General features: G+C 47.9%; 1 protein-coding gene across 11 annotated transcripts in view; it reads right to left on the bottom strand.

Annotated features, from left to right (window-relative positions):
- TANC2 (tetratricopeptide repeat, ankyrin repeat and coiled-coil containing 2) overlaps positions 1-22,421 on the bottom strand; it is a 261,577-nt gene that overhangs the window by 86,936 nt on the left and 152,220 nt on the right. For all 11 annotated transcript variants that reach the window (XM_075443400.1, XM_075443403.1, XM_075443404.1 and 8 more), the window contains 2 exons: positions 21,120-21,306; positions 6,717-6,980 (listed from right to left, as the gene is read on the bottom strand). In XM_075443400.1, coding sequence (XP_075299515.1) covers positions 6,717-6,980; positions 21,120-21,306 — 451 coding nt within the window. The remainder of the gene's footprint in view (positions 1-6,716; positions 6,981-21,119; positions 21,307-22,421) is intronic.

The following is a 22,421-nucleotide window of genomic DNA, read 5'->3' as shown; positions in this document are numbered from 1 at the left end:
CAAGAACAATTTATCTCAGAAAATATAATATTAAACTGTTAGAGCTTCCCTCCAATTCTGAACCTCATCCTACGTGATAAGACACGGTGACTGCACATAAAACACACGGGAGAAAAAAAGCACCTCCTCAGAAATGGTATTTGTATACCGCAGACGCTAAGCTCCCAAGGAAATGGCACACGAATAGTGGAAGATAATTTAGTTACAAGGCGATATTTGAATGACAAACCCTAAACAACCCCACCTGAAATTGGTCTTTGGCCACCCGGGGAGCGGGTGGGCTTTGCAGTGGGTCCTCGGGGGGAGATGCTCTCACCCGAGTCAATGGATTCAGCTCGCCGTGACGGACACACGGATCAGACCGCGCTGTTCGAGGTAAGGGACTGTGTACCCCAAACTCAGCTTCCTTACAGCTGTATTAATAAATGTGCTTCCGATTTAATGACACCATTGTTGGCTGGGTATCCAGTCTAAGTTATCAAGCAATGGTCGAGCACAAACAGGACAACAGTAAGTTTCAGGGTTTATCCTCAGCATCTCCATTTCACCTCTCTCCTTGGAATAATTCATATGAAGAGTTGCATCTAACACAGAGTTCAACCGCGTCCCATCGTGAAAATAAAAAATGAAGAAAGGTGCAAGTTTTTGTCACCCCGCAACACAGCCACCACCGCAGGGTTCGCAGCAAGGCATGTGCTCTACGGCAGATCTCGTCAGAGCGTCCTCTCCCCCGTCGCAGCGCACTTCGTTTAACATCGCGTTTCTCCCTGTGCTATTTTCGTGCCCATTCTCTGTCCCACGGCAGAGTTCAAGGTGTTCTTAAAAAGCTTCTGCTCCGCTTCCTCCCGTGTGGTCTGCGACGCGTCTCACCGCCGTTCCACCTCTCACAGGTTGGTCACTCCAGACCGGATCGCCACTCGTGCCCGCTTTCCATGACCTTTCCCGGGCTCCTTCAGGGAAACCACGGGACAGTGGAAAATACCAACATATTTCAACAGCAGGAAAGCCATTTTTACGACCAGTTGCTTCCAATCACTTTCATCGCCTGCTCAAACACTGCTGCTTGACCTCGGATTTTTCTGACCTTAAAAGAGAGAGGTATTTGCTTTTCTGGAAGTCCCACTTCTCAAGCCACGTCTTATAAACTTTCTGGTACTATTAGCTCGTGCTTTTGCCTCGTGCGGTGCAGGCAGAGGTACGTAGGTCTGCAGACACCCAGATCTCTGCCAGAAACACCCTTGGAGGGCCAGCTGACGAATACCAAGAGGCGGGATGCTTCCCGAGATAACCACCGCCCACCACGGCCTCAACAGAATCACAGGATCCCAGCACAGCAGGGGTTGGCAGGGACCTCTGGGGGTCACCCAGCCCAACCCCCTGCCCAAGCAGGGTCACCCACAGCAGGCTGCACAGCACCGCGGCCAGGCGGGGCTGGAATATCTCCAGAGAACGAGACTCCACAGCCTCCCTGGGCAGCCTGGGCCAGGGCTCCGTCACCCTCAGAGGGAAGAAGTTCTTCCTCGGGTTCAGCTGGAGCTTCCTCTGCTTCAGTTTGTGCCCGTTGCCCCTTGTCCTGTCGCTGGGAACCACTCACCGGCAAACCCTGCCCTCACCTTCAAAGGTACTCTTTTCTAACGGATAAAGACTTGAAAGTTCATAACTAGTAACATATTTGTTGCTATTTTATATCCTCCAAGATGAAAAAGAGAGGAGCTGGTATGCAAGGGCATTTTAATTCTCTATTAACATTTAAAGAGACCTTATAAACCATGCATGTGGGCTAAAGAACACAAGATTTCACATTTCATTTCACAGGTAATGGAAATAGAACGTTTGCTGTGTACAAGAAATGCAAATTTCCCAAAGAAATTCGTGGTCATTCAAAAATCCGCATGCCTGACCCCAGTGCCAAGCGCTGTCTGATGATCAGTGTGAAAAACGCTGCAGTATAAAAAATGAATTATTGTGCGTATTTGCCTGCGGTTGGGTAGGAAGAAAATGCAGTTGGAGCTTTCAGTTTCTGGGAACAATAAAACAGCAAAGCAAATGGACACACACGGGGCTGACCTGTAAAAGTGAGTTTTAAAGAATTATTGGAAGCGCCAGGATTACTTTTATAGGGTTTTTTCTTGGATCATAACCTCTCAAAAACTGCAGCCCTCTCTCCTTTCAGCGCACACCATCTCTCCCAGCAGGTAAAAGGCTCTGCACCACACGGAAGTAAAGACCACTTCTTTTGTTACTTTTGGGTTTTTTTGGAAAGAATTTCGCTAGCAGCTCCTGACTGCCTTTCTGAACCCGCCACCCAAACCCCTGCAGAACAGGTAACCGCAACAAAAAAGGGAACTCTCACCGCTTTTTTGGTACTTTGCTGTTGCTGTCAGTGCCACAGCCACGGGGTGTCCAGATCAGCTTTGTACCCTTTGCCATGGCCACCAGGAGCCCTCCGGCAGCGCCGGCTTCCCGCCGGCATTACAGCCAGCGCACACGCGGCTTCGCGCGTGCTGGGGAAGCACAGGGATTCCTCCAGACCACCAGCCCTAACGTGGACTCTCCTTACCTGGACTCCACGTCTTTCTTCCTTGCCATTGCCTGCCTTTTTTTTTTTCTTGAAAGCTTCAAGATTTCGCATTTGAGTTGGAACCGGTGATTACTGGGTTACGCTTTCTGAATGCCACAGGCGAGAAAAAATTGCTGCTAATACTGGGAGAACAAAGCAACGTTTCTCTGTACCGCAAAGGCCGTGTTCAGGAGAGGCAACACGTCCCTCCCAACGCTCCCTCCCCTCGACCACGAAGGAAGGGATTTCCCTTAACTAGAGCTAAGAGAACTGTGAATTTGCTTTTATGTGGGTGTCTCCCCCGTGCGAAATTAATATACTATAACACAGCATTGGTTAAACAAAAGAAAAAAGTGTATTAATGGATTTGAGTTATAACATTGAAGTTACTGTAATTATACGTAAGAAAATACAATTACTTCCCTGTGTGCAAACGATTTTAAATGCTACTTTAAAATCCTGAAATGCAATGTGACTGATTGTGGCTCTAATCCGATAACACTCTGTTTTACACGGTTAGGGATGGAGTTCACCAACATCGAGTGCATTTTCAAACAAGTGCAAGTATAAGGCTACAGGACTAAACTTCACTTTTACACCCTTCTCCCCAGGAATATGATCATCGTGTAAATGAAGATGTCTCCGATCGCTGAAGTCAGTAAGATGACCAGAACTGACTCCAATTTAGAGCCTCAAGAGGGGTCTAACAAAAGCAGCGTAACACCCCGGAGATACGGCGGTGCCCCAGCAGCAAAGCCGGAGGTGCTGGGACCTCTCAAGAGCAGCGAGTGCAGGAACTGACCTCCAGCAAAACCCTGCATTTTCCCCTTATTTCCGTGTCCCACGTGGGTGAACATTTTTGCTAGAATTTTTCAGAAAATTCAGACATCTGACCTTAAAACTCTGAATTCAAGCAGTGTAGCTTTGGTAAAATTACCAAATACTAAACACACAACACTAAAAACCTTCAGTAAATCCAGGTAAATCTTCTCCACCTCCAAGAGACGATGAGAAACCAAGGCCGATGTCCATGAAGGGCCACTGTTCCCTGTGTCTAGCTGGGGTGGGATACGTTTCTCTCTCCAAGGTGAAAGCTCTACAATCGCTCCATGCCAGCTGGTTTTATGCAATTTAGCTGATGAAAATCTAAATTTCTCAGGCTGCGCTGCGGCAACCAGCGTTCTCTCCAAAGATAAGAGGAATACATCGAGGAGCACACTTCTCTTTTTTAATTGATAGGGACTTTATAAATAAAATGGCAGAAACAGTATAATCTAGAAAATGTAAACAGATCTTGCGACTGTAAAAAACCTTGGAATTCCGAAGAGACGTAACTAAAAAATGCTGGATTTAGCTCCATCAACCTGCAAAAAAAAAGTGCAAGGGAAATGCCAACTCAGTAAGAAGAGCTTTAAAAGATTCCCTCTGGAGATCAAAAATACCTTCTCAATATCAAAAGACAAAAAAGACAACCAGGAGCCAGGCTGGGCTCCCTCTCCGCATTTCTCCAGACAGTCTGCGAACGGGGCGCGAAACCGATTTCAGGAGCTGAATTGCATTTTTAGCTTTGAAAAGAGATGACAAAATCTGAAGGTGGAATGGACTCGGTGCCCGGCCTGCCCCCGTTGACGCTCAAGGGGGGCTGGCTCAGAAGCGTGGTGCCCCTCATTCATATGTGACGGAGAGCTGTTAGTGGAGGGTATCAGGGGAGAAGAACCAGCAGCTCTGGTCCCTGATCTTCCTCAGCTTCTTTCCCCTCCAACGCGGTATCAGTGCACACAGAGTAGGCTCACCTTTTGCATCATTTTCTCCTAATTTATTAGTAGTACTTCACCTCGCAGCCAAGGGGTGAGCAATCTGCTGTCCGTAAGGTATGCGTGACCCAGAGACCCTGAAGTTCTCCCCCTGCTGCAGGAGGGACAATTTGCTCCGACCTTTTGCAGCACCGTCCCCTTTGCTCGTCCAAGCCGGTAATGCGCAATGCTCGCCACCCAGGCAAAGAGCAGTGCCCTTCACAGCTGCTTCTGACTTCATACCGGAAAACTGCCTATCACCTTCTCTCCTCCGTGTAGTAACTCACTGAGCTTGGCTCCCCATACGCGCTCCCACTGAGCCGATGCGAGATGTGCGCTCACAGCTGGGCTTTTAACAAACTCCTATCGCACAGTCAGTAACCCACGGATCTCAGGGATTCACCAAGACCCAGCAGGGCTCTACCAAATCTAACATCCCACTTCGGCATTTTAACGTACACAAGAGTCTCCAGTGATATTTCCAACAGAAAGTATCTACCAAAAACCCTGGTTTTAACTGTTTCTGAAGAAATATTCTGCAATGAAGTGCCAGATGAGATCAATACGTGTTGGGAGAACTGCTTCGAGTCGTAAGCCACAGGGTGAGAGCAGGGATGCCTTCTGTGGCATTGGTTGCTCTTTGTAAGAAGATGAACATTTTTGTGCCATTTTGGAAGATATTCAGGGAGAAATTTAAAAAAAAAAAAAAAAGGAAAGAAAAAAAGAAAAAAAAAGCCACAAAGTGTAAGGCTGCCATGTTTCCCTTCCCAAGAATAGACTGTTTGTATATAAAATCAACTGCCTTGAAAAAAAGAAGAAAGACAAGAACAGTCTGTTTTAGCAAAGTTGTGGTTTCCTGATAACCTTAAAACGCAGCATACTCTGAAGGAAAGGCAGCTTTCTGCCCCGCTCCCAGCCACGCTTTGCCTCCTTTTGAACCTGTGGCTCAAAATTGATATACATCTTTTCTAGAGGGTTAATTTTCAGTGGGATTAGTCTACTAATCCGGTTTATCAAGCGGCTACCCAAGGTGTAGCGCTGGTGCAAGGACGTGGAGCTGGCAGACAGCGCAGGATGAACTCTTTGGGCAACGGCGCACTTTGCAGCTAGGCTGAAGTCAACCCTGAAACTCCATCTGGTTTCCCTGCCCGTCACTCCTGTACTCAGATAATGACTATAACCGCTCTGGGGAAAACACCCGTACAAGTCTATTACCTAGAAAACAATTTCTGGTGCCCTAAACTTACAGGAGATCACACGTGACCATTCGAGGATAAAAGGTTAAGGCAGATCTTGTACTCTTGTCCACAGTTACTACTCCAATGATTATCCTGGGATAGGAACTGCCTTAGCTGACATACTCCTCAAAAGCAGCAAAATCCCCAGCAGACAAAACCAGCCAGAAGGAAATGGTGCTCCCGAACCTTGCTAGATGGTTTTCTCTTGAAATGGCATTTGCCTCTGCATGCGTGAAGCAAGCCACCGACTTCCAAAGTCAATTAAACCGATATACATGCGTATTTACTTTACGGTACCTGGCCTGCCCTGTGTAGCACAGCAAAGGGGAACAATTCCAGGCAAGCAGTCTTTCAGTAAAGTTTTAATATTTTTAATCCTATCTCTTGTTTCTGTCCTGCAGTTACTGACTTCAGGGGGAAATTTAGCAGGATGTTAAAAGACATCGATAAGCTATGTCGCAGCATCATTTAGAGATCTTTCAAACAGCAAAGATCAAATTAAATGAAGAAAATGTTGCTGTTCTGCCAAAACAAACAATTTCAGCTATTAGCAAATCCCAGATACCGCAAAAGCCCAACCAGCGCGGGCCCGCGCGTGTGCTGAGACGATCCGGGCCAGGTCCACCGAGAGAGATGGGATCGACAGCAACTCTTCTGCAGACAGAAAGTATCATAATTCTCTTAACTCTAGAGTTCTGAAGATCTTCAGAGAAGATCAGACACTTGATTCTACTTGCAATGAGCCCTTTGAAACAGTAGAAACGGCTGCGATGTCTTGGAATTGTGTGATACTTTAAACCCAAGGTTACTTGCATTGTAATGATAGCAAAGAATCTTCTTTTTCTTTAAACATTTTCTCCCACAATCTTACAGTTGTACAGTTTGGTAAAAAAAGGGACCACAGACTGCTGAAATAACCATTAAACATCACCAGAACCAGTTTCCCCCCCCAGGAATTTTCCATTTAGAAGCAGTAAGTCAAATGAAAAGACAATCTTTGTCACGCTTCACGATGCTGACTACAGCAAGGAGATTTCTCTTCGGATAACGAGAGCATGCAAAAGGCTGTGACAAGCAGGCACTGTGTCTCACTCCATCCCAAAGGCAAACCCGTTTGTTTCTTACCTGCTACTGAATTTGGCCGTGGCATAAGGTAAAGAGGAATGGACTGCACCGACTGGGACAAGACCGTCTCCAGGTTCCTCTCCGGGATTTTGTTGAGGCTGTAGGTGGAGGCCGTCATGTTCTCATCCACGCGGTACAAGCAGGAGTCCATGCTGGATTTCTGGGACTGCCAAGGTTTCAGGTTTCCTCCTGACCCAAGTTCTTTACTGCTTTCCCCTCCATATTTAGTGCGTTCCACATTTTCTGAGTAGCTTGTCAAAGTAGCTTGAAGGAAGAAATTATAAACAAAATGAGTAACAAAGAAAGAATGGTTTGCACACACGCTGCTCTACGCCGAGTTGTGCAATGCAAGAGCCAACAATGACGATCATCATATTTTCCACACTCACATAAATCAGAGATTATGGAATTTAGTTTAATGATACTGTTTCTGCTTACTACTTCTATAAAGAACACTCCAGCTATAATGTTTTGGCTCACACTGGTGAAAGTCATTTGTAATAACAAAAGAGTATTAAAAATTATGCGCAGCATTGTACTCGAATACACAATTCCAGAAAGAGCAGAAATTCTTAAGGAAAAAACATTATCAGCGCTCCTTGTACCTTTTAATTTGCATTTTAGTTTGCAGAAGTTGATAACCTTGCAATGTCTGACACCGAAAAGCCGCAGGCACAGAAAGCCCACACCTGACTTGCGTGAACAACCAGCTCGTGGATTAGCTTGGCTCAGAAACCGAACCCCACATCTCACTGGCTTGACAGCAAGTTGTTGTGAAGCTTTCATTGTAATCCACACATTTTCCCTTATATTATTTCCTTTTACAGATCAGGATTGTTGCTGTATTGGGTTTCACACTGGGCAGTGACAGGACAATCCTGAGCCCCACCACTGACATCTTCTGCCACGTGGGTCGGGGCAATCCCAAACACAAGGACAGGCTGGGCGGAGAGTGGCTCAACAGCAGCCCTGAGGAGAAGGACTTGGGGGTGCTGGTGGATGAGAAGCTCAGCATGAGCCAGCAATGTGCGCTTGCAGCCCAGAAAGCCAACCGTGTCCTGGGCTGCATCAAGAGCAGCGTGGCCAGCAGGTCGAGAGAGATGATTCTGCCCCTTTACTCTGCTCTCATGAGACCCCACCTGGAGTCCTGCATCCAGCTCTGGAGCCCCCAGCATAGAAGGACGTGGATGTCTTGGAGCGGGTCCAGAGGAGGGCCACGAAGATGATCCGAGGGCTGGAGCACCTCTGCTACGAGGACAGACTGAGGGAGCTGGGGCTGTTCAGCCTGGAGAAGAGAAGGCTCCAGGGTGACCTTAGAGCAGCTGCCAGTGCATGAAGGGGCCAACAAGAAGGATGGAGAGGGGCTTTTCACAAGGATGTGCAGTGATAGGACAAGGGGGAATGGCTGCAAGCTAAAAGAGGGCAGGTTTAGATCAGATATTAGGAAGAAATTCTTCACCATGAGGGCGGTGAGGCCCTGGCCCAGGCTGCCCAGAGCAGCTGTGGATGCCCCCTCCCTGGCAGGGTTCAAGGCCAGGTTGGATGGAGCTCTGAGCACCCTGGTCTGGTGGAAGACGTCCCTGCTCATGGCAGGGGGATTGGAACCAGATGCTCTTTAAGGTCCCTTCCAACCCAAACCACTCTATGATTCCATGATTCTCCCCACTGGTGTCTTCCCTTTCGCACCCCAGTGCAGTTCTCCCCTTGCAGGAACTCCCTTCGGGCTGCTACTTTCCTTTCATCGTTAGCCTCCCACATACTCAAGGTCATAATCAGACCTCTCAGGTACTGAGAGCAGGTCCCATGCCCATACCAGCTCATCTGAGTGTGTCAAACTTGCCTGTTCCCTAACTTAGGGGAAAAAAAAGATGAAAAAATAAAGAGGAAAAAAGAAAAAATTATAAAAAAAGAGAGATCACAAACCAGAGCTCACTATCCTCTCATTGCCCCAGTCACACACATCTCCACTGCTGTTCTAAACTCTGAAATTCAACTCGACCCTGCATATTTTGGAGCCCCGGACATGCCCTGTGCTTGTAGATCTACTTGAGAAATCCACTGAAATCCATCATTTTCACTTAGCTGTGGTAAATACCTTTCCCAGTCCAAATTCTCTGCTAATTTCTGTGCCATCTGTCCCCGGATACGACAGTGTGGATCTACCGCTCCTTGTCCGCAGCACAAACCACGCCGTCCGGGCTCCTCGGGGCAGCCTCCCCACCCCCAGCAGCCCACTCCCCACCCAAGGCCGGTGCTGCCTCGTCAGCAGCACATTTATTCCTATACTGGTCCAGGCAAACAGCAAATTACTCCAAAGACTCACACGCTTTTAGGCAAGAGCTTCTTTTATACAAACTTTTAAGAGTATGAAGCCTAGAAAAGAAGTTCTAGCAAAGAGCACCTACGGGAGGATACAGTTTAATCGCAAACAGGTAAGGGTTATTTTGTTTGTTTTTTTCAATGCAGAGAACTACATATTTTATTTTTGCATGTCTAATACTACATATTTATATGTACAATACTACATATTTTTAAATGCAGAGAACTTTTTAGAAGCAGAGAACTACGTCTTTTAGCCAGTTGTGTACATGTTGAGTACTGGAGTAACATCACTGCTAACATTAGGTATTTAAATCCTCAGAAATACCCGTCCAGACCCGACAAACCAGGCAAGGGACGATGCTCCAAGCCAGGGGCTCTGGACGGCTCTCCTTACCGAGCTGCCAAGCAGAGCGCTGGACCCTATCCCCAGTGCAAAACCATGAACTTCAGTGTCCAGGGACTAACCTGCTTTAATTATACACGTTACCTGACATTCTAATAGGAATCAGAATTCACTGCTTACAGCTAAAGTCACAAACACATCACTAAAATCATCCAGACCTGCAGTTCTTACTGCGCCTGTTCTTCATCCACCCCAGCAAACTCCAGGCAGCTCCAACCTTCACCTCTGTTTCTGTCATTTCATTTCTCAGCATTGGGTTTCTCACCTGTGCAGTAGGATCAATATCTTCCTCCCCCATCAAGTTCCAAAATTTGGTTGGTTGTAATGTATTTTGGAATTTAAAACCAGCACATGCAACTGCTAAGAGCCGGTATTTGCTTGTTGCCATTTAAACATAGGTCTGCTGTCAGGTAAACACATTTACACTGCAGCACAGGAAAATAAGATAAAAACAAGAAACAGATCTTCACAGGTTTGTCTTGCTCCCTCAAATTGTTTAATATTGAGAAACAGGTTTTAAACTGGTTTCTAGAAACCTCCATTTCAAAGTCTGGCTCTGCACTACTAGGCATACTACATTGTCTGTTTACAGAAAAAAAAATAATCCACTGATCCATACCAATCCATTAATTTTAAAAACCTATGTGTATGTCTAATTAATCATTGTAGAAACACATCAGCAGCTGAAATCAGTCATCTTCCACTACACCACACTGAGGAAAAGCAAAATAACTATGTATCAAAGTAAGTTTTCTCTAAATGAAACAACGGAAAAAGCAAAAAGAGCTGCTAAATCCTGCTGGTCCCTTTTCTAATCGCCAATTTGTGCTCATTTTAAACATAATTTTCTCTGTTTTACACTAAAGCTGTTTTATGTGCAAACTCTTCACTGAATCAGGTATTTAGGATTGTTCCCTGTGGATTAATTTACCTTCTGAACAACGCTGGGTGATAAAGTGCTGCTACACAGGCTGGCAGTGATTGCTCTGCGGACTGAATCCCGTCTATGAGCTATTTTAAACCAAACCAGTTTTGAGTTTATTTAAAAGGTAACAGCGTAAGGCTAGGTACGAGCCAGCAACACGAACGGACAGGCAGAGCACGTCTCCTGGGGAGCTGCCGCTTGCCAGCGGCGCGACCCGGAGAGCCGCCCAGCAAGCACGGCTTCACGACCGAGCTTTGAGAAAGCAACATCTGCTTTCAGAAAATTCACCTGATCTGCGCCAGCGAAGGCTGACGCAGGGAGATACTCGGGGGTAAAACGTCGGCCACGCTCGCATACAAAGCAAGCGCCAAGGCTGCTTGGGCAGAAGGAACTTCACGCCAGTCCCTGCTGGGGTCAGGCCCATGAGCACCGCAACCAGGGGGAAGTCTGCAGAATCGCATTATTTCTGCGAGTTTGCCATATTCACACCCTAAGCTTTCCAGAGCTGCGGAGGTGTTCTAGGACAGGGTCCGTGCTCCTACGGGTCGGGTGCGTGAGTGCATCTCCCCGTCAGCTCCTGCGCCGGCCCCGGTGGGAGAGAATCACAGAATCCCAGCGTGGCAGGGGTTGGCAGGGCCCTCTGTGGGTCCCCCAGCCCAACCCCCTGCCCAAGCAGGGTCACCCAGAGCAGGCTGCACAGCACCGCGGCCAGGCGGGGCTGGAATATCTCCAGAGAAGGAGAACAGTGCTTACAGCACTGACCTCTTTCGAGGGTTGCATGGGGAATGCAGACCTACCCTCACAGTCACAACAGGACTCTGGCTGCATCATTAATATATGTAAATTATATGTCCATGTTAAAAATATTCCGGGCCTTAATCCAGATGCTAAGAAGCCGACTGAAACGGGCAACAGCAGCTACAACCTAACATGATGACATCGCTGTCCATACTTCCATCATCAAGCAGGTTCCTGTGTACTTAGAGCACAGCGGCACAGCACTAGCATATCAAATCATACTAAAAAGTGACTCTCAGGATGAGACTCCTTCTGATATTACTGATGGCAACAACAGAATGATCACATTCTTAAAACAAGGTTTGAAAAAGAAACAAATCATCCTTTAGACACTGCCAGAAAATTTCTTCTGGGTCCCATGAATTTTTTACCATGAGGGTGGTGAGACCAGTTGCCCAGCGATGCTGTGGATGCCCCATCACTGGAAGGGTTTGGGTCAGGTTGGACGGAGGAACCAAACCTAGCAGTGGAAGATCTCCCTGCTCACAGAAGGGAGGCTGGAACTAGATGATGTTTAAAGGTCCCCTCCAGCCCAAACCATTCTATAATTATATGATTTTTAAGCCCAAGGATACCTAATTAACCAAAAGCTAAAAAAAAAAAGCAACCTCTTAACAGCTAGAGCGCTCTAAATTTGGGAAAGATAAACTGATGACCTCAAATCCATCAAAGAGCAGGAATTTCTGCCTTCAGCCATCTGCCGAGAGGCAGCTCTTCCAACCCCGCGTCTCAAATGGATGATACCCAGCGCGCTGGGCAACGCGATGGGACACGTTCAGCCGGGGTGCCCCGACCGGACCTGCCGGGATGCAGGGAGGGCCGCAGAGATGCCGTGAGAGAACGGGCATTTACGTGAGGCTCTTTTCACTGCTGAATCCAGCCAGAAAGCATAACCCTGCTGGAAAAAAGCAGAACACTGCAGTGCCCGGGCCCTGCTCCACCGCAGCCACTGGTCTGCGACTGCACAGGCCACGGCGCGTGCCGGGAGCAGAGGAGATGTCGCTGCCTCGTCGAGGCACGGAGAGCGTTATCGCAAGGGACGGAGTAAGACAGGGCAGCCATGCGAGCCACGCACTGAACAGGGGAAACCTGACAGCCCTGCAGAAACATCTGAGGTTCTCTATAGCACTACAGTCATACTATATGTATATAAATATAGATGGGTGTATATCTGTATGTTTTAAAAATATATAAGTATCTCCAGTCTCAGCCGGCACGTAGTCCTGCACTATTTAATATGAACACAGACAGAATTTGAGGCATCCACAACGTCTGAGCACGGCAGAATATGTTAATGAATCGTAACACAAAGACCCTCGAACGAGAGGCTGCAGGCAGCGCGGTGCCGCTTCGCAAACCTTTTCACGGCTTTCTCCAAGGATTTGCCGTCTCTCTTTCCACAAGATTTCAGCGCCGTCCTCTGTGACAGCCCTACCTGCGCCAGCCTCCAGCAGCACAGCCTGGGCGTCTCTGAAGACACGTGGACTGTGATGCTGGAAGGGGATACGCTCCAGGGATGCTGGAGACATCTCCCAAGCTTACTTGCTTTTAGTATTCAAGATTTAGGCTTCCATTTTCCTTGGCAGGGGATTTGCCTATGTCAAGCTTTCCTTTTCAAACTTGGCTCGATTCCCTTGGTGAAACATTTCCATTAGAACTTTTTGCAAATAACACAGTTGAAAATATTTTTCTCTCTTTGGGAAAAAACCAGAACTGTATCAAAGCAGCAGTTCACCCAAGACAGCACCGCAGATGTGCCTGCAGCCAGCACTACGCTTCTCCGAGAGTTTCATGTATTTACAAATAGTATTTCTCGTTTAGTTGCAAGCTGGCCTATGCCCCGGAACAGGAGGTTTTCAACTGTACTTGTCTCGAGTCAAACACCCGAGGGGATTTTTACCACCCCATCCAATTCTCCTTGAGACAGAGCTCCTGCCTGGAAAATGTCAACCTCTACCTTCCCCTTCCAGATGGAACTGCAGGAGAAAGCAGTTCTCTACAGTTACCACTTTATGATGACCAACAGTTGTAACATTAATTATATGTAAAGATTTATAATGTCTCAGATAGGACATAGGGATTTTGTTGCTTTAATGAAATAACTGCAGCAAAGTAGCGAGCTTCCTATGTTGCGCTGCAATTAGGTACTAAAAACATTCCTGCAAACTCTGCAAGTTAGCCTCGTAACACACTAAAACACAACTTCCCTTATGGCATTAGAGATGTCCCAGCTAAGATGTACGAGTTGGCAAGGAGTAAAATAAATCTTTTACCCTAATCTACATGAGCTTTCCTAAACGCAGCAGCAGAAGGACACACCTGAACAGAGCCGTGTCGGCCCGGCGCGCTGCAGGGAGCTCGGCTGCCGAGCGGCACAACTCGGCGGGCAGCAAGCAGCAGCCCAAGCCTTTCCCTCGGGAAGGGGCAGCCTCGGGCAGTCGCAGGCAGCCCATGCCCCAGCAGCCTCTGGAGCACTCGGTGCTTTAGAGGAACATTATTCCCCACCGGACACCCTCAGTCCGTGAGTTTAAGGCTTCTCCATACAAGAACCAAAAAACTCCTTACGTCTGCCCTGCTCGAGGCTTGAGCTCAAAATCCACACCGCCTTCTGTACGTGTAACTTCTCTTACAACACTGGTCTCATATAGCCGGGGAAAAAAAAAAAAATCACTCACTTAATTGATATAAACAATCCTGTAAAAAGACAGAGATTAAATAGGTAAACCCATTTCTGTTTCAAGCCTCGAGGTATTACAAATCACGGTAAGCACACAAAAGGTCTTGGAACATAATGAAAAAATACCTTGACAGTAGCATCATGCTGACCCGGTATTCGTTCTGCTCTAAATCTGAATTCCCTGCTGCTCCAGCTGACAAGCGGGATGAAGAATGGTACGAATGCCTCGAAGGGCTCGTACCTGCATGCTACTCGGAGTAGAAATGTAAGGTCTGGGTAAAGGAGCATCTCAACAGAGCAAAATGCTCCCACCGCGAGAGCACAACTTGCTGCAAACACCCTGCTCGTGAGACAGAGCAGATCAGCAAAGCTTCAGTTTATAAACTTCAGGTTAGCGCTTGCAGAAGCAAGGTAATGAATGTTTATGAAGCACAGTCCACTACTGTAAACAGAAAAGAAATCTGCTAAAAAGGTTCCAAATCTCACACAGAGGTAGCAATCCTGATGCCTGATTTAGCAAAGCATCATAAAAACCCTCCACATGCTCCTAAACTGTGTCAGTTAAACACATCCCCCCCGCAAAACCCCGCACGCCCATGCGGAGTGACGGCTCTGCACCAGCGATGGGCTCGCCGGGCGGCCACCAGCTGCTGCACGCCCTGTGCCCCGCGTCCCCTCGGCAAACCCGCACCTCGCCACATGGGTCAGCTGCAGGAACCACTGATTTTACCACCCACGTACACATCCCTTCAACCCTACATCAAGTCCCATCACCTTCTAGTTCCAGTGCCCTCTCTCTATCGTCCACCTTTCACCATTCTGGATCCTTCTTTATTTGATGCTTGTCTCATCAACATCAGTTCACCTTTTTTTCCTTCTTTAGCATCAGCAAGGATGATTTTTCTTCCTTATTTTTTTTTTAGGTCCACCACAGTCCTGAAACTTTTAAAACCATAAGATTTAAACCAGAAAGCTGAAAGGAGGCACGTGTGGGGGTGTGTGTGCAAGGGGAGGGAAGTTATTTGTATACTTGGTATTAACTTTTTGGGCAAGGCTGGATCATTCTGAAGCTTTTCATAACCATGAAGGTTAAAATCTTGCTGCTCTTAAAATAAAAGCTGAGTCTCCCATCTAATCTCACGCCATCAACAGCTAAAACATTAAAGGCATTTATCACAGTATCCAAAATAACGCCGTGGGAGTTGACAACTCTGCGTTTTTCTCTAGCTGTCTTCTGATCCATCTTTTCAGTTTATTCTTTCTTTCAATTTTTCACTCAATTTTTTTCCATCGACCGGGCTGGACCATAAACCAAAGCAAATTTCGCAGTTTGACTATAACATCTGTTCTGTGCTGCTTCCTTCAGCCCTAAACACTCTTCTTTCTCTTATTTTCCAGTAACACAACAAACCCTGTACCGGACCCATTATCTGTCCAGTATTTAAGGGCCAGATTTTGGCGGCAGACCCGACCCCTGATGCCTCAGTGGCTTAACTGGGGGAAGGCAGAACCGTTGTTGCATGACTTCACGGTTTCTCAGCCCGACATTGACCACGTCTCACGTGCACACACGTGTCTGCTTTCTGCTTGATCTGTCCTTGTAGTGAAATGCAGAAAGAATTGAACCAGGATCCAGAGATGGTGTCCTTCGGCGCTTTGCGTGGTTGGGATTCCGTGACCCCACTAACTTTGCTCACGAGCTGATGAGATGCCTGATAAATAGCCTCCTTTTTCACCTCCTGAACTGGCAGCCCCGTCACCTGCAATATGCAGATGCATTAGTGAACAAAAGCTCATTACTCATGAACATCAGACCTTTTCCAGGGAGCTCCTCCTTTGGGGAATGAGCCCAAATGGAAGCAGGCTTGATTTATAACAACATCTGCAATTCTTAGAAATCTTCTTCATTATTAACAGAGCATTTGATAATACTGATGAGAACGTCAGAATTCAAATGCTTCAGCTGTAAGATCACAAAAATATTTAACCTGAGTTAAATTTATCTTGCTGTGCCTTCTGAGCTGCTCTTTGTTCCCTTCTCGTGGCGGTTAAACTTGCGAACAAATCCATCTTGTTTTATTGTCAGCAGCATCTCTTCTGCTTAGCACGCACCCTAGATGAATTTATTAACAAACCTATTTATAACCCACGAACACGTGAATCTGCAGAAAGCAGCGACCTGACAAAAGCTCGGGAGTCAGAGCAAAACACAGCGAATAAAGAGCAGGGAAAAAGCTGCTCGCCAGGGATCTCCAGGAGGGGACGGAGGCCGTTGGCATGTTGTTCTTCATTGTAAAAATCCACAAAATCTAAGTGACGGCAACCGGTCCGCACGGCATCAGACCCGTCCACACCCCTGCGGCAGTGGTGCGAGAGGACCAGCGCAGCTCACCGGTTTCACAGAACCCCAGAATGTTTGGGATTGGCAGGGACCTCTGTGGGTCACCCAGCCCAACCCTCCTGCCCAAGCAGGGTCACCCAGAGCAGGCTGCACAGCACCGTGTCCAGGCGGGGCTGGAATATCTCCAGAGAAGGAGACTCCACAGCCTCCCTGGGCAGCCTGGGCCAGGGCTCCGTCACTCTCAGAGGGAAGAAGTTCTTCCTCATGTTAAGACAGAACTTCCCATGCTTCAGTTTGTGCCCATTGCCCCTTGTCCTGTCGCTGGGCACCACTGAACAGAGTCTGGCCCCGTCCTCCTGACCCCCACCCTGCAGATATTTAGAGGCATTTCTAAGGTCCCCTCTCAGCCTTCTCTTCTCCAGGCTGAACAAGCCCAGCTCCCTCAGCCTCTCCTCGTAGGAGAGAAGCTCCAGTCCCCTCCTCATCCTCGTAGCCCTCCACTGGACTCTCCAGTAGCTCCTCATCACACCCATTTCCCTGCTCGAGATGGTTCCCCCTCACAGATCAGTGAGGAACACAGCGCAGACCAGCACCGGACTCTACCTGAAGGCAAAGCGTGGCCCCATTTCACATCGGAGCAAATCACAGCACTTCGACACGATTCAAGATTCAAGACAGAAAACGGCCGTTCTTTTCGCACCCTTGGGAGACCGCTGCTAAACGGCGTAAAGTGCTGCTTGAACATCCCAAGCACTTGGGCAAGCTCTACGTACTGGCAAGAAACGCCTGCTCTTTTATTTTACAGGCTTGCACAAGGCTGCTGGAGATTTTGTTATATTCTGCTGCATTCAAGCAGCAAAAGTTTACAGTCTGCTTCTGCGGGGACGTGAAGTGCAAAGTTCCCCCATAGCAGCACGTGATTCCTTGCCCAGTTTTCTTTTCAGTAGCAGATTTTGAACATTAACAGTTGGCTGCTTTTACATAGTGAGAGCCAAAAAATCCTGGAAGCCGTTCAGAGGTTTAAGGCAGGTCAGCATTTTCACCAGCCAGTCTTTTTTACATGAAAAGGATTTCGTGGCTTCCAGGAGAAAGGGCTGAGTTGCTCCTATCTCTCCTCTTGGCTCACCTCCTCCCTCCTCCTTCCCCCTTCCCCATTTCTTTTCTTTTACAAATAAGAGCGTCTGAATTTGAAGATCCAGACCTTGTAGAATTTTTGTTGCAATTTTAACATAAGCAGACTGAACTTCCCTTTAATGTCAAGGATCCAAAGTTTCAAAATAAGTCTGTTCTTACCCAAGTGACGCATTTATTAAGTGATCAGGAAGCATGAAATAGTCCCTGTGCTCTGCAGATTAGAGATACGACACGCTTGTTCTCTAATAATTGAAATTATATAAGAGGTGACATACAAACGGACAGGAATAACTCCAGAGGACAAGTCACCAGAGAAAACCCGGCTGGTTCAAACATGGTCTCTACATCCAGATTAAAGCACCAAAACGCCCATTCTGCACACCTTAGTGAATAGTTAGGCTTCTAATGCAGTTAATTCGGAGTCTAAACAGCCACACTGTGATTGAACTTTAACAACTTAATGCTGTGTCTACCGATACAGACACATAACCGGAATTTAACATGTGCAAAACCATTATCTGCAAAGCAAAACCACAGAGAGAGAAGCAATTATGCACAATGGCGTAAGGATCAACTTCCCATCTTCATTAACTGTTTTCTGTCCTTTGCTAACTCTCAAATGTTTCACAAATAGCATGTTCACATTCTGGGATGCAGGTTAAAGCCTCTGTGTTTCTAAATTATGAAATTCAGTGGCACTTCATGATTGTGAGATTTGGAGGTGATGCTCATTGAAGCTCAGGACTGGCAAAGATCAAGAGATCTTCCCAAAACCCTACCTTTTACCAAGATGAATAAGAAACTTATTGTAGCTGCCTATCATAAAAATATACCTTCCTGGAGCTACTGAGCTAATAGTTTAAATCACTTCTTCGAGAGGAGCAGGAGGGACCATGGTTCAGGGAACATGAAATACCTAGGGAAATGTTTACTCTTTTTCTACACACAAAAATTGGATAAAAACCAAAGTAATTTTGACAGGGAAATCTCCAACAGATTTACCCTTCTGAGGTACCACGCGAAGCTGTGCAGACCAACAGCCACGTCATTAAGAGTCATCCTTGCAGAGAGCAAACAGAGCAAGGGGAACGCACACCAGGAGATCTGCATCCAATACCCAATAACCAAGGAACGCAATCAACGGGGAAACCGGACCCCTGGCGCTCCCGAAACGCAGGCGCTGACGCGTGCCGCACGGGGAGAGCGAAGCGCTGGGTCGGCGTGAGGTGGGCTGCGCTTCCTACACGCGGACAGTTTGTCTGCTCTGTTCTGCAGTGAAAAGAATTCCAGGGAATTGCTGTCACGCAGAGAGCACCTTTCCAAATCGCTGCGCGCCCAAATCGCGTCCCAAGAGGAGGGGGATGACCAGACCGCGCATCCATCCCCCGCGGGGAAACGGCCTCCCCCTGCTCGAACTCACCCCGCGCCTGCAGAAGACAGATGAGGTCCAGAAGAACAGACTTGGTGAAAACCTCCCATTTTCTTTTTGCTGCTGGAAAGGATGATGTGAGAAGACCGCTCTCCCCACAATTTGCTACAGCTGTCCAGTTTCCATCAATCGCCAGAAGGTGTTGGAAAAGTTATTGTCAAAATAAAGGGAGGGAGGAAAGAAGGGGAGAAAGAGGCTCTTGTTTTCCTCTGAGTGCGAACACTAGCAGAGGAAAGCCTTGCTTTTTGAAAGCCTTGAAAAGTGGTTCCCCTACTGCACACCAACATAATTTTACACGACTTTTCCATCTGGGATACATTAACATAGCATTGGGATAAGCCACCTTCTTTTACTTTCCAGTGTTTCCATGGGAAAATCTAAGTTCCCAACATAAGAACCTCTGAGAGAGAATCTTCCCTGTGAGGAACAGAAAAAAAAACCAGGTTCAGACTTAAAAATTAATTCCTGCAGACCTGCTGAGAAAAAGGATAGGGTAGCAAGTCTGAGCAAAAAGCTTCAATGCCTTGTCATGCCAGGAACTGGGATCATGCTGATGCTTCTCCAACACCCAGGTGAGCCACGAAGGCCACCCGGACCTCCGCCGGCTTTCACGTGGACAAGAAACTCCAGATGAACCCAAACTGCAGCCACGTACAATTTCACTGCCTTTAGGGTGACAACAGCCACCCAACCACGCGGGCCAGACAAGGCCAACAGGACAGTGCAGCACGCGCCAAAATCCTCATTAGTAAGAGCAGCTCGTAAAAGCAGAGCACGCGCATTTTTGCCAGCTCTGCTGCTCCACTTCAGGCTTCGTTCAAGCCTTAGACCCGACTCCCAGCTCTGCTGAGAGGAAAGACCCAGCTGGAATCAAGCATCCACTTCTACTCACTCTGATCCTCCAGCCCAAGCAGGCTTCCAGGGGCTGCTGCTGGTCAGGGTGAAGCTCTGATTGTCGGACATCATGAGCAGAGAACGAAGGGCGTGTGATACTGCAATGACTTCTCCCACAATTCATTAACCTACTCCGCTACGCAGCTCAGGACAGCTTACATATTTGCATTTTAAGATCATGCACGCAGAAGCGCCTCAAAGGTTGCTGTAGCCTACAGGAGCTGAGCCCAGATCTCCTGATCAGCCAAGCAAAATATTAAGCACTAGTACAACTAACCTCCCTAAATTATCAACTTTTTCTGTTTCTTTTTAAGCCCTACATAAACTATTGGCAAAGTAAATCTTCTTGGTTGGAGAAATACTCAACATAAAACACGCGGCAAAGACAACCAAGCGAGGACGGTCCTGCTCGATGTCACACAGTCACTGCTTTTCTCCATTGTGCCTTTACAGTTACTGAACAGACGTTAATCTGTGTATGTTATTTCTCGAGATCTTTAACATTTGCAAGCTACAGATCACTCGAATGAAAAACTGTTACAGCAGCTACAGAAATCCACTGAAATTCACGTTAATTTAATCCTGCCCAAGGCTGAGCTGAAGAACAGCAGTCATTTCTGAGGCACGGAGCCACTGATAAGGTGGCAGGAACAGCCACGGGGCACAGAGGGTAACCAGTCCTTTGTATTTATAATAACATAATCCAACAGTATCTGAACTACGACTGCGATGCCATCATCCATTCTCTTTCCTCTGACATCAAAGAACAGTGGCTATGGACTACATGGCACTAAGGGGAGGAAAATGCTGAAAAAACAGATGCCTCTAATTACTTGCGGTAGTAGGTGGGGATGGCAGCCCCAAATAAGAGCCACTGTCTGCCACTGACATCCCAGCTTCCTTACTGGACCCAGAATGTTGCATCTCGCTACATTAGCATCTCCACATTCATAAACGGGCATGGAGAGCAGCTGCAGGATAGAGAATGAGAGAAAAACTTGGTAGGAAAAAACCCAACAACGTCACTAGAATTAAAGGAGGCAAAAATGGGTTGGGAAGGAAGACGGCAAGACGCAAAAAGGTGAAGATAAAGTAGAACAAGCAAGATAAAATTCTTCCTCCTTCATCACGTAGAAGAAGAAAGATAAAATTCTTCCTCTTTCACAATCTAGAAGAAGGAAGACAAAACTCTTCCTCTTTCACCATTTCAACAAGTTCCCAAACTTTGCATCAAACCAGTCACTTCTCAGCCTCACACATCCTCACTGTCACCAACTGCCCACAGTTTCACCTACAAAGGAGCAGAAGACAGAGGGATAAAATTCACCTTGGTCGCTGCAGTATTAACGTGAATAATGCAAAACCACCCCGCTAATTAGCAAATGCATGTGTATCATCTAAAATAACGCTCGTTAAACTAACACTGCCGGTGGGTGCCCGGCTCTGCAGCGGAGCGAGGAGGAGCAGGGTGCCATCTCACCTATGATGCCGCTGTCCCGGCTCTCCAGCGTGGAGGTGGGGCTGGTGACGGCGCCGTAGGTGCAGTCCTTGGCGGTGCCGCTGGCGCTGGCGGGCGGGAGGGTGGAGCAGGGGCTGCTGGCGGGCGGCGAGGCCGTGCTGCTGGTCAGCGTGGAGCAGGGGCTGATGCGCTGCGTCACCGCCGAGCTCTGCAAAACAGGGGGGACACGTCACTCGCCACAGTCACTCGCTGCGGGGGCAAAGTCTGTCTATAGCTCACGCTGGAGCTCTGGGCACAGGAGAGACCTGGACCTGCTGGAGCGGGGCCAGAGGAGACCACAACAACGATCCGAGGGGTGGAAACCCTCTGCTGTGAGGAAAGGCTGGGAGAGCTGGGGCTGTTCAGCCTGGAGAAGAGAAGGCTCCGGGGAGACTTCTGCTTATAAATATCTGCAGGGTGGGGGTCAGGAGGATGGGGCCAAACTCTTTTCAGTGGTGCCCAGCAACAGGACAAGGGGCAATGGGCACAAACTGAAGCAGAGGAAGTTCCAGCTGAACACGAGGAAGAACTTCTTCCCTCTGAGGGTGACGGAGCCCTGGCCCAGGCTGCCCAGGGAGGCTGTGGAGTCTCCTTCTCTGGAGATATTCCAGTCCCGCCTGGACGCGGTGCTGTGCAGCCTGCTCTGGGTGACCCTGCTTTGGCAGGGGGTTGGACTGGATGATCCCCAAGGTCCCTTCCAACCCCTGCCACGCTGGGATTCTGTGACCTTAGAGCAGCTGCCAGTGCCTCGAGGGGCCTGCAAGAAAGCTGGAGAGGGGCTTGTGACAAGGGCGTGGAGTGACAGGACAAGGGGTGATGGCTTTAAACTGAAAGAGGGCAGATTTAGACTGGGTATAAGAAAGAAAATCTTCACCATGAGGGTGGTGAGGCCCTGGCCCAGGCTGCCCAGAGAAGCTGTGGCTGCCCCCTCCCTGGCAGGGTTAAAGGCCAGGGTGGATGGAGCTCTGAGCACCCTGGGCTGGGGAAAGGGTCCCTGCCCATGGCAGGGGGGTTGGACTGGATGGTCTGTAAGGTCCCTTCCAACCCAAACCATTCTCTGATTTTAGGATTTGCTATATACGGTGAAGTTTAAAAAGTGCTTTATTGTTCAAAATGAAAAGTTCTGCTGTGCCGCTCCACATCTGTGGGCAACGCAGAGACACCGGGCCTGTTCGCTCCTTCATTCCTTGAAGAGAACAGATTCCAGCTTCCACATTCAATAGGAAACACAGAAAACATAAATAAAGTGGCCTTTACCAAAAGCCTGATTCCATACTCGATTAG

Source organism: Opisthocomus hoazin, chromosome 26 (genome assembly GCF_030867145.1).
Source record: "Opisthocomus hoazin isolate bOpiHoa1 chromosome 26, bOpiHoa1.hap1, whole genome shotgun sequence".
NCBI classification, from domain to species: Eukaryota; Metazoa; Chordata; class Aves; order Opisthocomiformes; family Opisthocomidae; genus Opisthocomus; species Opisthocomus hoazin.
This window is presented reverse-complemented; position numbering and strand designations above follow the sequence as displayed.